Source organism: Phascolarctos cinereus, unplaced genomic scaffold, assembly GCF_003287225.1.
Source record: "Phascolarctos cinereus isolate Bilbo 61053 unplaced genomic scaffold, phaCin_HiC Scaffold_4;HRSCAF=312, whole genome shotgun sequence".
NCBI classification, from domain to species: Eukaryota; Metazoa; Chordata; class Mammalia; order Diprotodontia; family Phascolarctidae; genus Phascolarctos; species Phascolarctos cinereus.
Genome location: NW_027555847.1, coordinates 705,955,611 through 705,969,458, shown reverse-complemented (window position 1 = coordinate 705,969,458; position 13,848 = coordinate 705,955,611). Strand labels below are relative to the sequence as shown.

The window sequence follows — 13,848 nt, the reverse complement described above, 5'->3', positions numbered from 1 at the left end:
GGTAATGTTGGCGTTTGATGTTGAGTTTTTAGTAAAACATTTAATTTAGTTAAAAGTGTGGAATGCCTGGCTGGGAGCAGTCTGGGAGAAGGGGCAGCAGGGTCCATCAGCCTAAGCGAGGTCTTTGCAAACTCTCCATGCGCTCCAGGCTGCCTGTGATGTGTTCTGCGTGGGGGATGATGTCAACATCGAGAAGGCCAACAACTCCCTCATTAGCAATGACCGCAGCTGGAAGAGGAATAAGTTCCGGCTGACCTACGTGGCTGAAGCTCCAGAGCTCACCCAAGGTAGGGACCCATAGCACTTGCCCTTCTCGTTGGCACTGATGGTGCCATCTGTGCCAAGCTGAATATGTGTGTAAGGCTAATGAAAATAACTGGCATTTCTAGAGTGCTCTAAGTTTACAAAGCGCTCTACAAACATCATCACGCTCAATCCTCACAACGTCCCTGGAGGTAGGAGTTATCATTACCCCCATTTTGTAGATAAGGAAACAGAGGCAGACAGAGGTCAAGTGACTTGCCCAGAGTTACACAGCTGGTAAAAGTCTGCAGTCAAATCTGAACTCGGGTCTTCCTGATTCTACATCCAGTGCTCTATCTACTGAAGCATCTAGCTACGTAATAAAAATACAGCCTCGTAGTCAGTGAGGCTTCCATACTCAAGGGCTAAGCAGGGAAAAGTCAGAGGTCAACATTCATTAGTGCTCAGGAGAAAAATTAACCTCTTTCATGCCTCCCAGACTCCCCCTTATGGTACAATCTCACCAGCAGGATCCTTCATGGCTTCCATTGGGCCATTAAATCAATGACTATTTACTCTGTGCACAATAAATGCCAGGATACAAAGAAAGGCAAAAACATCATCCCTATGCTGCAAGAGTTTACATTCTAATGGCAGAGACCACTGGTACATATAGGGCAGCTAGGTGGCACAGCAGCTAGAGTGCCAGGCCTGGAGTCAGGAAGACCTGAGTTCAAATTCAGCCTCAGACCCTTACTAGCTGTGTGACCCTGGACAAGTCCCTTAACCCTGTTTGCCTCAGTTTCCTCATCTATAAAAATGAGGGGGCTGCAGAAATTGTTTCCAAGGTCTCTTTCTGTTCTAAATCTATGATCCTAGGATGTGCCTAGCAAAGCATTCTAGACAAATGAACTGGCATTATCATTCTGCATTCAAGGGATGGAAAGAGGATAGGGACAACAAACCCGGGGGAGGATCTGAATCTTCCCTTGCCTTGGTTGGCTCCGGGCAAGCTGCAGTGCGTCTGCAAAGGGTCTGGGAGGAGGAGAAGGAAGCATTGGAAAGTTATTCTAGAGGGATGACGAGGCATCAGAAAAGGACCTGGGTTGGAATAGAAGTAGCTAATGGGGATAAGTGCCTGTCAAGAGCAAGCTGAGGACCAGGATATGATTAGAGGCAGCCAGGTGGCTCAGTGGATCGAGCACTAGACCTGGAGTCAGAAACACCTGAGTTCAAATTCTGCCTCAGATACTTACTAGCTGTGTGACCTTGGGCAAGTCACTTCACCCTGTTTGCCTCAGTTTCCTCATCTGTAAAATGAACTGGAGAAGGAAATGGCAAACCACTCCAGTATCTCTGCCAAGAAAACCCCAAACAGGGTCACAAAGAGTCAGACATGGCTGAAAAAACTGAACAACAAAAACAACATATGATTCAGCCCAGCTGAGACCAAGGTGGAATGGGTAGGGTAAGGATGAGTGGTGGGCCCTGGCTTATAGGAGTTTCAGTGACCCCTGACAGGCCCATCTCAGGAGATTTCTTTCCCCCAGGTCTGTACAGCATTCACAAAAAGCGAGTATCTGCTGCCCGGCTCCTCAGCCGCCAGAACCTTCAGAGCCCTAACTCCAGGTAAGCATGCATTCCATACACTTTGGGTTCTCTCTCTCTCCTCCTTCCAAAACCATCCTTCCCAGAAGGATGAATATTCTCTCCAATTCTCAGCACTGAAACAGGATCTCAACTCCTCTGCAGTGGCATGAAAATACTTTTGCTCACTCCTGGCTTTGCTGTGTCTCCTTTGCCAATTTCTATCCATTTGGTAGAGAGTGAATGTTGGTGACTCTGATGGGAAAAGGAAAGAGGATGGCTTGGGGACATGAGTGAGGCAGCTAGGTAGTGTGGTTAATAAGTGCACTAGACCTGGAATCAGGAAGACCTGAGTTCAAATGCAGCCTCAGACACTTATTAGCTGTGCGATCTTGAACAAGTCACTTAACCCCGTTTGCCTCAGTTTCCTTGTATGTAAAATGAGCTGGAGAAGTAAATGGCAAGTCATTCCAGTATCTTTGCTAAGAAAACCTCAGTTGTGGTCACAGAGTTGGATACAACTGAATACGATTGAACAACAGTAACTTAGCTAGTGCTTTAATGTTCACAAAGTACTTTACAGATATTATATCATTTAATCATCACCACAACCCTAGAAGGTAGGTGTTATTATTGATTCCATTTTTACAAATGAGGAAACTGAGGCTGAAAGAGATTAAGGGACTTTCTAGTATGTATCTGAGGCAGGATTTGAACTCAGGTCTTCCTGATTCCAGGCCTAGTGCACTTATTAACCACACTACCTAGCTGCCTCTCTCATGTCCCCAAGCCATCCTCTTTCCTTTTCCCATCATAGTCACCAACATTCATTCTCTACCAAATGGATAGAAATTGGCAAAGGAGACACAGTGTTATTCAAAAACTGGGCAGAATACATTATGAGCCTCAAAGGTTGGCTATCTTCATAAGGATTATAGAGTTGGAAAGGTCCTTAGGAGTCACCACAGCGAGAAGGTGGAGAAGCCCTGCTTTACATGAAGTAAGTGACTATCAAAAGCCATGTTTTTGGCAGCAGCCATTGCTGGGAGCATCCTCAGATGCTGTTATTTATAGGACTAACAAAGTCCAAATGGCAATTGGCAATCCCTATTGGGAAGAGAAGGCTCTCTACCCCTCTCTTTTTTTAATTGGAAAAATTCCCTTCTAATTGAAAAAAGACCATCACAGGGGGATAGACAATATATGGGCCCCCACGGTACCATACAATCTCCCTTCCTGTTTTGATGCACAGAAGCACATATAAGAAGAAATAATGATTTTAAAGCTAATTGGAATTATTTCGGCAGTTGTAGGAGAGGGTAAACGCAGGAATGATTCCCCAAACTGATGTGCCACATCTGTAAGTCTCCTGCAAGGGCTTCATATCCACTGTTGCCACCAGTCAGTAAATAAACAAGCATTTATTAAACGCCTGCTACGTGCCGGGTGCTGTGCTAAGCACAGGGTCTGGGCCCTGAGAAGAGCCTTTAACTCTTAAGTTAAGAGATCTAGAATACGGTTGCCTGGAAATGTTTTGATCAAGGTTTGTGAATGAGGTTAGAGACAGGAATAGATTAGTAAGAGTTAAAAATGAGTGAGCAAAGTATTAGTCTGTCCCTAGGTGTTTACTTCTTTTAAAGTATGTTCTAAAAGATTCTCTACTTTCCTATTTAATATTATGTTCTCATGGTTTAATAAAGAGTTCTTCTTATTTGTTTTTAAAGAGTGAAACATGGGGCAGCTGGGTGGCTCAGTAGATAGAATACCGGCCCTTACTAGCTGTGTCACCTTGGGCAAGTCACTTAACTCTGTTGGCCTCAATTTCCTCATCTTTGAAATGAGCTGGAGAAGGAAATGGCAAACCACTCCAGTATCTCTGCCAAGGAAACCCCAAATGGGGTCACAGAGAGTTGGACATGACTGAAAATGACTGAACAACAATAAACATTTATATAACACTATGTGCCAGGTACTGTGCTAAGTGCTTCATGATTCTTCTTATTTGATCTTCACAACAACCCTGAGAGGTAGGTTGCTATAGATAGAGCAATTGATAAAGTCAGCCTTGGGGTCAGGAAGACCTGGGTTCAAGTCCAGGCTGTGGCACATGCTGGCTTTGTGACCCTGGACAAGTCACATAACCTTTTGGTGTTCTAGGGCATCTCTCAAAGACTATCATTTTCAGAGGAGGTACTGACCTGCATTGGCAGAAGGAGTTCCCTCTTCCAATGAAATCACTGACCCAGTTCAAAAAAAAAAAATAAGCAAGCAAGCCCATTGCTAGGAGTTGGAGGGAATAATAGATGACTGAATCCAAAAGAAATACTCCTCTTTTGTGCACTTTTTATGTACCAACCAAGAGCTGATCAATTCTTGCATCAACTTCTGGCATGTCTCACAGATATCAAAACGTAGCCAGGCAGATAAAAACAGGGGCATACTTGAGAACACCAGCTAGGAGGGTGGGACCAGAAGCCAGGGAGGCTACACAGTACCATGGAAAGAACATTGGCTCTACACTCAAAAGACCTGGATTCGAATCCTACATCTTACACTTACTGCCTCTGTGACCTGGGACAAGTCACTTGTCCCCCTCCCATCCCAGTTTCCTCTTCTGTAAAACCAGGGGCTTGGCCTTCTATCTCTAGCTCTTGGATCCTTTGACTTTGGGCAAGTTATTAGGCTTTCTGTGCCTCAGTTTCCTCATCTGTAAAATGAGGGCATTAGACCAGATGAGCTATGAATTCCCTTCCAAATATAGGATCCCTCGATCTTTCCCTTCCCCTAGTTTGTATGAACAAGTCTACGTATGTCTCACAAGCTAAAAAAACATCTTAGGGAACACGACATTAGGGCAACCCCTAAGTTACTGATATCCTAAAGAAGCGTCACCCATGGTGACAAGGCAACACCACCTTGAGACCACGCAGCAAGAAGAAGCCATAACTGGGCTTCTAGGCTCCATCAGCAGTGCCCTTGGAACATCGACCCTCTGGCCCCGCCCTGCCAAAGGAATGGTGCTGGACCCGCCCGCACGGCCAGGCCAGCTTCCGTCCAGTGTTCTCCAGCCCGCCTGCGTCTTTATCTGCCCAAGCACATTTTGATATCTACAAGAGGGCAAGCATGAGTTGGCCCAAGAGTTTCACCAACTAAGCACATTTTGGGGGTGAAAAAAAAAAACAGCTCAGCAGACTCTGGGGCCTCAGCATTTCTCCTGCACAGAAGGAAGGGATTGCAGGCAAATGAGATTTCTGAAAGAAATCGTGGTGATTCTGGGAGAGAGCAGAAAGTGATTGTGTCAACATTCAAGAGGCCATCATCATCATGGCCAAATGAAGAGGAAAGAAAGGCGCACCCACAGCGCCCCCTGCTGGGCCTCTAGCTACAGGCAGTGAGTATCCCAGGTCCTAAATCTGGGCAGTGTGATTAATGGCAGCTCTGCTGCCCCTCAGGGTTAGACCAAACCCTCTTTGTAAATGAGGGAGTCTGTATTTCAGAGGGATAAGCAACTCATCCAAGGACAAGCAGTGCTCAGCTGCTCATGAACGTGGCCTCTAAATCCAATCATACATGAGCACCATTCATTACAGGTGTGCTCGCTTTAAGAGAACCAGTGCCTCGATATGATCTGCCCAAGTGTAACAATTGAAGGGAGCTGATCTGCATTACAAAAAGACATTTTACCAAAGGGTTCCTTTAATTAATAATAAGCTTCCCATGAGAGGCAGTGTGCTGTACTGAATAGAGTCACACACACAGGAAGACCTGAGTTCAAATCCAGTGTCTGACATATACTATCTGTGTGACCCCAAGGAAATCGTGTAACCTCTAAATGACCTAGTGAAATATGGAAATATGTTTTATGTGACTCTACATATATAAGCTATATCAAATTGTTTGCCTTCTCAAGCCAGGGGGGAAGAGAATTTGGAATTCAAAATTTTTAAACACTTGGGGGCAAATAAAATAGTAAATAAATATATAAAATTATAAGTGACCTAGTCAGCTCTTCAAGTGTGTAACTTGTAGAACAGGATGCAACCTGTCTTGACAGAGGGAGTGTATTCCTTGGGAGTTCCTTACACCAATCCTTATACCAAATCACAGGTCAACAAAAACAAACAAACAAACATTCCCCCTATATATTTAAGCACTATGTATATTTACATATCATTTATGTATGTATGTATCATTTACGTATCACTTTTCACTTTAAAAAAAAAAAAGGTGAAGAGAAAAGAAAATCCCATGCTCCAGATGTCCAGGTCAATGAGAAATGGGGCCGGAGTTGGGGAGAGAAAGCATTTCTGAAATTCTAATGCAAGTCAGTGGAAGAACTTGGGTTTGACTTACAAAAAATGAAATGTGAAACTTTGTAGGACTGCAGTCACTGTGAAAAATGAGATGCCAGTGTACCCATGCTATAAGTAGTACAAGCTAGCAGAAGAGGATTCTGGGAATTCGTGGTGGGAGGAGGGAGGCACATTCAGACTAGCATATGCTGTATTACCCCATGACTCAAGGCAAAAGGAAGCCTGAAAGGAAGTGTGACAAAAATTATGAAAGAAAAAACAATAGTCTGCCTTATATATTTCCCCTTCTCTGACACCACCACCTTCCTGGTTGGCACGGGGCTTTACTGGTGACCAAATTCGGTTTGATCCAAGCAGTACCTGGGAGTCCTGGACTTCCTGGACTTCAGTTTCCTTCCTAAAGAGTTGGACTAGATGATATCTGAGGGCCCTTCCAGCTCTAACATTCTAAAATCCTAGGAGGAGTAGGTTTGGGGACAGCCAATGAGGTGGGAACAAGCCGTGTAGGCTAGTGAAAGTATTTGTAGTTCCAAGCCTTAGCCTTAGAGCTAGTGCTAGCCACTAAGGATTTTGTAACTTACAGAGATTAGAGCTATGATAGCCCAGCACAGCACCTTTCAGACACTAGGCACTTAATAAATGCTTGTTGAACTGAATTGAATAAAAAGCCATTAGCCTCAACTTTGAACCATCTACCCACTCTAAGAAACAGGCAGCAAAAAATCTGAGAGATGACTAGGGTTAGTCGGAATGGGATAGTGGCTTTCATTAAATTAACTCCCAATTCTTCCTTTAGTCGATCAACCATCTTTGTGCGTCTCCACACCAATGGGAACCAAGAGCTGCAGTACCAGCCTGGGGACCATCTGGGTGTGTTCCCTGGCAACCACGAGGACATGGTGAATGCCCTGATCGATCGACTCGAGGATGCCCCTCCCACCAACCAACTGGTGAAAGTGGAGCTTCTGGAGGAGAGGAATACAGCTTTGGGTAACTATGGGGATGCTTGGCTCCACCCCCTCACCATATCCCCAGGAGAGTGCCATCATTCCTCTGGGACATCATAGGCATGGCACACAGGCATGAAGAGAAATTGGGTGGCATAAGGGAAAGAGCATTTGAAGTCAGAGGACTTAGAGTCACCATCCCATCTCGGGGACCTTGGCACTTAATAGCTATATGACTTTGGGCAAGTCTCTTCACCACTCTGGGCCTCAGTTTCCTCATCTGTAAAATCGGGGGGTTGGGCTAAATGGCCCCAAGGTCCCTTGCAGCTCAAAAATCCATTATTCTATGATCTTAAGTGAGACCAGTTGTTTCATCTGGATCTTTAAGCTCCACGTGGGAGGGCATCTCTCCTCCGAAAAGACTCTTACTCTCTCTCCATTCGACAACTTCTGTCTAAAACGCCAAACAAGTTCCCACTGAGGGACCTGGCACTTCCTGGGATGGATCGTGACTCTCACTAGTAGACATCACACTGGTGGTGTGGAGTTGACCACTTTTTTCCTCTCGTTTTATATATTCATTTACTTCTATATTTATATACTTATATATGTATATTTACTTATTTCCTCTCCACTCTTTTCCTCTCTTGCAAAGAGAATAAAGCCCTGGGCTTGAAGTGAGGGAGACCTAGGTTGAATTCCCACCCACGACTTTCAGTAGCTCATATATCACGGGCAAGTTTCTTTCTGAGTCTCAGTTTTCCCATCTATAAAATGGGGGAAGAAAAGACAGATAATAGTTCTCATAGAGTTGTTACAAGGTTCAGAGGGAGATAGCATATATTAAGCACTTTGCAAACTTTAAAATGCCATGTGATGTGCACTGAAAATTTCACAGCAGCTAGGTAGTGCAGTGGTTAGAGTACTGGGCCTGTAAGACCTGAATTCAAATCCAGCCTCAGACACTTACTAGTTATATGACCCTGGGCAAGTCACCTAACCTCTTTCAACTGTAAAATGGGGATAATAATAGCACCTGCCTCCCAGGGTTTTTGTAAAGATCAAATGTGATAATTTTTGTGAAGCTCTTAGCACTGTGCCAGGCACATGAGCACTTAATAAATCCTTGTTTCCTTCATGGCATAGTAGATACAGAGGCTGGTTGTAAGGAACAAATCAATAGAACATCCTTTGTAAAAAATGTCAGCTATTATCATTGCTACAGACATATAAATACAAACAAATATACATATAAAATATATACATAGGCATCTAAAATCCACTATTAAAATTGTTACATCCTTCAGGGACATCTTGCATTCCCCTTTGCTTTGCTAACCTTAAGGTATCACATAAACATCCTCTGTTATCATTGTTACATCCATGGGGACTTCCCTCACTTTTCCTGCAAATTTGTGTGGGCTCAGAGGAGTGGTATTGCCTAAAAGATAACGAGCTAGCATCAGCATCAGGAAGAGCCTGGGTACCTAAAGGTGCTTGATGCTGGACAAGGGTTCCCATGCCCATCTTCATTGGCAGGGAAACTCCCACTGGGAACTTCCTGCACTAACCCATTCACATGTCCAAGAAACAAGGTCGTAGACAAAATACTTACTTGTGGAAATGCCCTGACTCCCCCTGCTTGCCAGAGTGTCAGCTGCTTGAAAAAAGGCAGGGCCTTGGTCATCTTGTATGTCTGTGACCCCTGGACCTAAGCCGTGCCTTGATGAGTGAACGCCTAGTAACTGTGGGATGGATGGCGTTGTCCCCACACAGGCGTCATCAGTAACTGGACGGATGAGCACCGGATCCCGCCCTGCACCATCTTCCAGGCTTTTAAGTACTACCTGGACATCACTACGCCCCCAACGCCCGTGCAGCTGCAGCAGTTTGCCTCGTTGGCCACCAATGAGAAGGAGAAACAGCGGCTGCTGGTCCTCAGCAAGGTGAGGCTTGGGCCAGCCTCTTCACCCTCTGGTTAAATCTCAGCCCCTGGTAGGGAGGCTTGACAAGACGTGAGCCATCAATGAAGAAACCTGAGGAGGTCTTGGGCTGTTAAGACAGACAGGAAAGAGGTGTCTCTGCCCTGATTGGACCACATGGGGGTATTGGGTTCTTTTCTGAGCATCATATTTTGGGAAAGGAGTGGATGCATTTGAGAGAATCAAGGAGAAGGACAGCCAGGAGGTAAAGGCCCTGGCGTTCCCGTGAGGATCAGTCAAAGGAACTGAGGGTGTTTAGCCTTGGGGAAGAGAAGGCTTGGAGGGGCCACGATAGTTCCTCAAGGAGGCAGTGGGGTATATTGGAAAGAGCACTAACTCTGATGTGGAAGAAACTTGGTTCAAATCTTGCCTCAGATACTTGGTTCCTCTGTGACCTTGGGAAACTTCACTGGCCCTCAGGTTCAGAGAATCATTGCTTTGGAAGCAGAAGGGATCAAGCAGAAGGGATCTTAGAGGCCATCAAGTCAAACCCCCCTCATTTTTCAAATGAGGAAACTGAGGCTGAGAGAGATGAAGTGACTTGTCCATGGTCCCAAAGCTAGTAAGTGGCTGAGGCAGGATTTGAACCCAGGTCTTCCTGACTCCAAGTCCAGTGCTATCTACTGTATCACACTGCCTCTCCTTTGGGGTCAGTAACAGAGATAAAAAGGAATGAGTGATGGCTCCATGAGCCTGGGGTGGGCAGAGCATAAATCCTGGCACTTTGCATCCCTCCCTGGTCCTTCTCCAGGCTTCTTCTAATCTCAGTCAGAGAGTACAATCATGGTATTATCGAAAGAGCACTGGATTGGAAGCCAGGCAACCTGGATTCAGATTTGGCTTCTGTACTAACTAGACTTGAAGTCAGGAATACCTGAGTTCAAATCCTGCCTCATAAACTGTGTGACCTTAGATAAGTCACTTAACCTCTCAGCCTCAGTTTCCTCATCTGTAAAATGGAGAGAATAACAGTACCAACTTGATGAGGAACAAATGAGGTAAGACTTGCAAAGCACCTCAAAATGCTAAGTATTATTATTGCTACTTATATGACCTTGTCTATGTCCTTCCCCTCTTTGGGACTCAGTTTCCTCTCCTGGAAAATGGTCACTAATGGGGCAGCAAGGTGGTGCAGTGGATAGAGCACCGGCCCTGGAGTCAGGAGGACCTGAGTTCAAATCCAGCCTCAGACATTTGACACTTCCTAGCTGTGTGACCCTAGACAAGTCACTTAACCCCATTGCCTAACCAAAAAACAAACAAAAAAAAGAAAATGGTCACTAAGGATCAAATGAGACAATATTTGGAAAGCACTTTGTAAGCCTTAAAGCATTCTGCAGACACTAGCTATTATTATTGCTGGTACTGTTATTGTTGGTGTTATGATGATGATGATGATGCTGATGGTGATGATGATGAAGGTTGGACTAGATAACTCCCGGTCTCGGAGATCCTTTTCACTCTCAGTTGACGATCTTACAAGTTGGTTCCAGCTGCCTTTCCCCCCCTCCCTCGGTGCAGGGCTTACAGGAGTATGAGGAGTGGAAATGGGGCAAGAACCCCACGATCGTGGAGGCTTTGGAGGAATTTCCGTCGGTGCAGATGCCGTCCACTCTCCTGCTGACACAGCTGTCCCTGCTGCAGCCCCGCTACTACTCCATCAGCTCCTCCCCGGACATGTACCCTGATGAAGTGCACCTGACCGTGGCCGTCGTGTCCTACCGCACCCGAGGTAGGCGTGGGCAGATACCCTCCCCCACCCCCATCCTCCCTTGATAGGCAGTGAAGCCAGAAGTCCTGCCCCACACAACCCTAAACTAAATCCTTCCTTAGGGCTCTTCCACATCCACAGCCCAAAAAGTCCCCCAAGGGTAGAGGGGGCATAGAGAAATGATGTGAGTAACAGCCTAGTGAAAAGAATCCTGGACTAGAAGTCAGAAGACCTGGGTTCAAATCCAGCCTCTGACAATACTCGTGTGACCTTCGGCAGGCCACTTAATTTCTTCCTCAGTAAAACAAGAGGCGGCCAGGTGGCCCAATAAGGCCTGGAGTCAGGAAGATTTTAATTTGAATCCTGCCTCAGACGCCTACTAGCTGTGTGACCCTGGGCAAGTCATTAACCACTGTCTGCCTCAATTTTCACTTCTGTAAAACGAGGATAATAATAGCTTCAATCTTCCAGGGTCGTTATAAGGATCAAATGAGACAATATTTGGAAAGCACTTTGTAAACCTTGATGATGATGATGGTGATGATGAAGGTTGGACTGGATTTACTCTAAGGCCTCCTCCAGGCCTAAATCCATGATCCTAAGATCCCTACCAGCTGAATTATTGGGTAACAGTTATGAAGCCACCAAAGTTTATCTCAGGCTCCCTTCAACTATTCGTTTGGGCATTTCTGTTACCTCATTGGATCATAGATTCAGAGCTGGAAGAGACCCAGAGGTCATCATGTCCAGCCCCCTTATTTTACAGAGGAGGACACTATGCCCTAGAAAGGTGAAGAGCGTTGCCCAGGGTCACATGGCTAGTAAGTATCTGAGGCAGGATTTGAACCCAGGTCTGTCTGACTCTTAGACTCTATCTATTACCAACGGTTCTTAATCTCTCTTAGCATCATGGAGCCCTTGGGCAGTCAAATGAAGCCTATGGACCACTTCACAGAGTAACATATTTAAATGCTTAATATAAAACACATAGGATTACAAAGGAAACCAATTCTATTGAAACATAGTTATAAATTAAAAAAAAAAAAACAAGCTTATGGAGCCTGATTTAAGAACTCCTGCACTAAATGATCCAAGGGCAGAGCCAGGCTACTCCTTCAGGTGTGGATTTCATGGGAGGGATTGGGTACCACCAGGTGGGCAGCCAAACCACTTGTTTCCTGCGTTTCTTTGCCAGATGGGGAAGGACCAATCCACCACGGGGTCTGCTCTTCCTGGCTCAACCGAATACAACCTGAGGAGGTGGTGCCCTGTTTTGTCCGAGGGTAAGTGACAATTGGAATGGGGGTAGGGGGCCAGCAGATGGAAGTGCCAATCTGAGTACTTTCCTTGATTCATAGAGTTACCGTGTGCAGGCAAAGAAACCCCTCCCATAAATATCAGACTACAGTCACCTTCCCTGTCCCCAGGAAAAGAACTGTTCAGAAAAGCAGAGCAATTGATTCAGGAAGTCTGGGTTATTACATACATTTAAACAATAGACCTCACTCATTATCTCACTCCCCAAAATCCCTGGATATCTCCCAACCTCATCCCTGCCTCTTGCTATCAAGTGATGAAGCTAAGCTTTCAAATGTGTAACTGCTGAAGTGAAAGAAGGAAGAAACAAGCACACATTAAGTGTCTACTATATGCTAAGCAAACCTTTGATCCCTTCAATCTGCTCTGCAGTGGTCTCCCAATGTAGCCTTCTGAAAAAGATTTTTCTGCCACCTGTGATGACCTCCTCTATGGCAGGGGAAGTCCCCTGACAGAATAGCAGGATGAGAACATTTTATTCCAACGCCCATGAAGGCAGCTGAAGCAGGCACTGTGGAGTGCTTAGAGCTTGGTCAGACATCAAAGATGCACCCCGGGCCATGGCCAATCATCCTAACTTTTGTCCTGCCACCAGACTTGGACGACTCTGGAAGAGAGAATGAAGCTGATGACGCTGTGCAGTTCTGCCTCACTTAAATCCAATTCCCATTCAGGTCAACACATCACATGTTGTCATTGGTCTTCTTCAAAAACGAAGCATGAACAACAATAAGAAGTAGTGTTAGGGTATCAAAGGACCTGGATTCAAATCCTACTTTTTGGTATGTGACCTTAGACTAATTACTTCACATACCTGGGACTCAGTTTCCGCATCTGTTAAAAAAAAGAAGAGGGGGAATGGTTATACTCAATGATCTCTAAGGGTCTTTCTAGCTGTATGTGGACCAACTTGCTAAGTTCTGAGGAAATTAAAAAGCTTAGCAAAATATGGTCCACACCCTCAAGGCATATAGTCTAGTTGGAAGATAAGACACTAACACAAAGAGATTAAATTATAAAATTTCCATAAAGGCATTAGAGAGGTACAGAACACAATACTATGAGGGTTCTGTAGGGGAAGGTCATTCACAACCTGTGAGTCAATCAACAAACATTTATTAAATATTTACTATGTTCCAGGTCCTGTGAAGGGGATTTAAAAAAAAAAAAGTTAAACCAGGTTAATCAAGGAGGGTTTTCTGAAAAGGAAAATTAAAAAAAAAGGAACTGTGTGGGTTGAACTTTACCAGAGTTTTCCTGCCTCAGCAAAAGCCACATCTTCTTCTGGGGAATGTGTTTGTCAAGCTCAGGATTACATAAGGACATCATGGATTTAGAGCTGAAAGGCACTTAGAGTCTGTTGAGTCCAATATGTTACAGATGAAGAAACTGATGCCCAAGGAAGCTAAGACACTTATCGTGGGTCATCTGGCCAATGAGTGTCAGAGGCAGGATTGAAACTCAGGTTTTCCTGACTCCAAGAACAATAGCAGAAAGGTCAAACACACAGACTTGTGGGGTCTGCTGCAAAACCCATGAATGCAGTCAGAAACCAGATTAAAATCTAATTGGGAAGTGTTTCAAAAATAAAAATACAATATGACACAGATAATGTTAATTTGTGGTTTTCTAAGTCAATTTGAAGTTGTTTCCATTTGCTTTTGACACCACCAGCTTCTAGAATATCTACAGACCGTAGAGTGCTTCTAAGTTAGTCTGAGTTCAAATGAGATATTTGTAAACCACTT

General features: G+C 44.9%; 1 protein-coding gene across 1 annotated transcript in view; it reads left to right on the top strand.

Annotated features, from left to right (window-relative positions):
* NOS1 (nitric oxide synthase 1) overlaps nucleotides 1-13,848 on the top strand; it is a 140,355-nt gene that overhangs the window by 111,041 nt on the left and 15,466 nt on the right. The window contains 6 exon segments of the mRNA XM_021007998.2: nucleotides 149-287; nucleotides 1,794-1,872; nucleotides 6,940-7,133; nucleotides 8,867-9,036; nucleotides 10,594-10,804; nucleotides 11,979-12,066. Of these exon segments, the coding sequence (XP_020863657.1) occupies nucleotides 149-287; nucleotides 1,794-1,872; nucleotides 6,940-7,133; nucleotides 8,867-9,036; nucleotides 10,594-10,804; nucleotides 11,979-12,066 (881 nt within the window).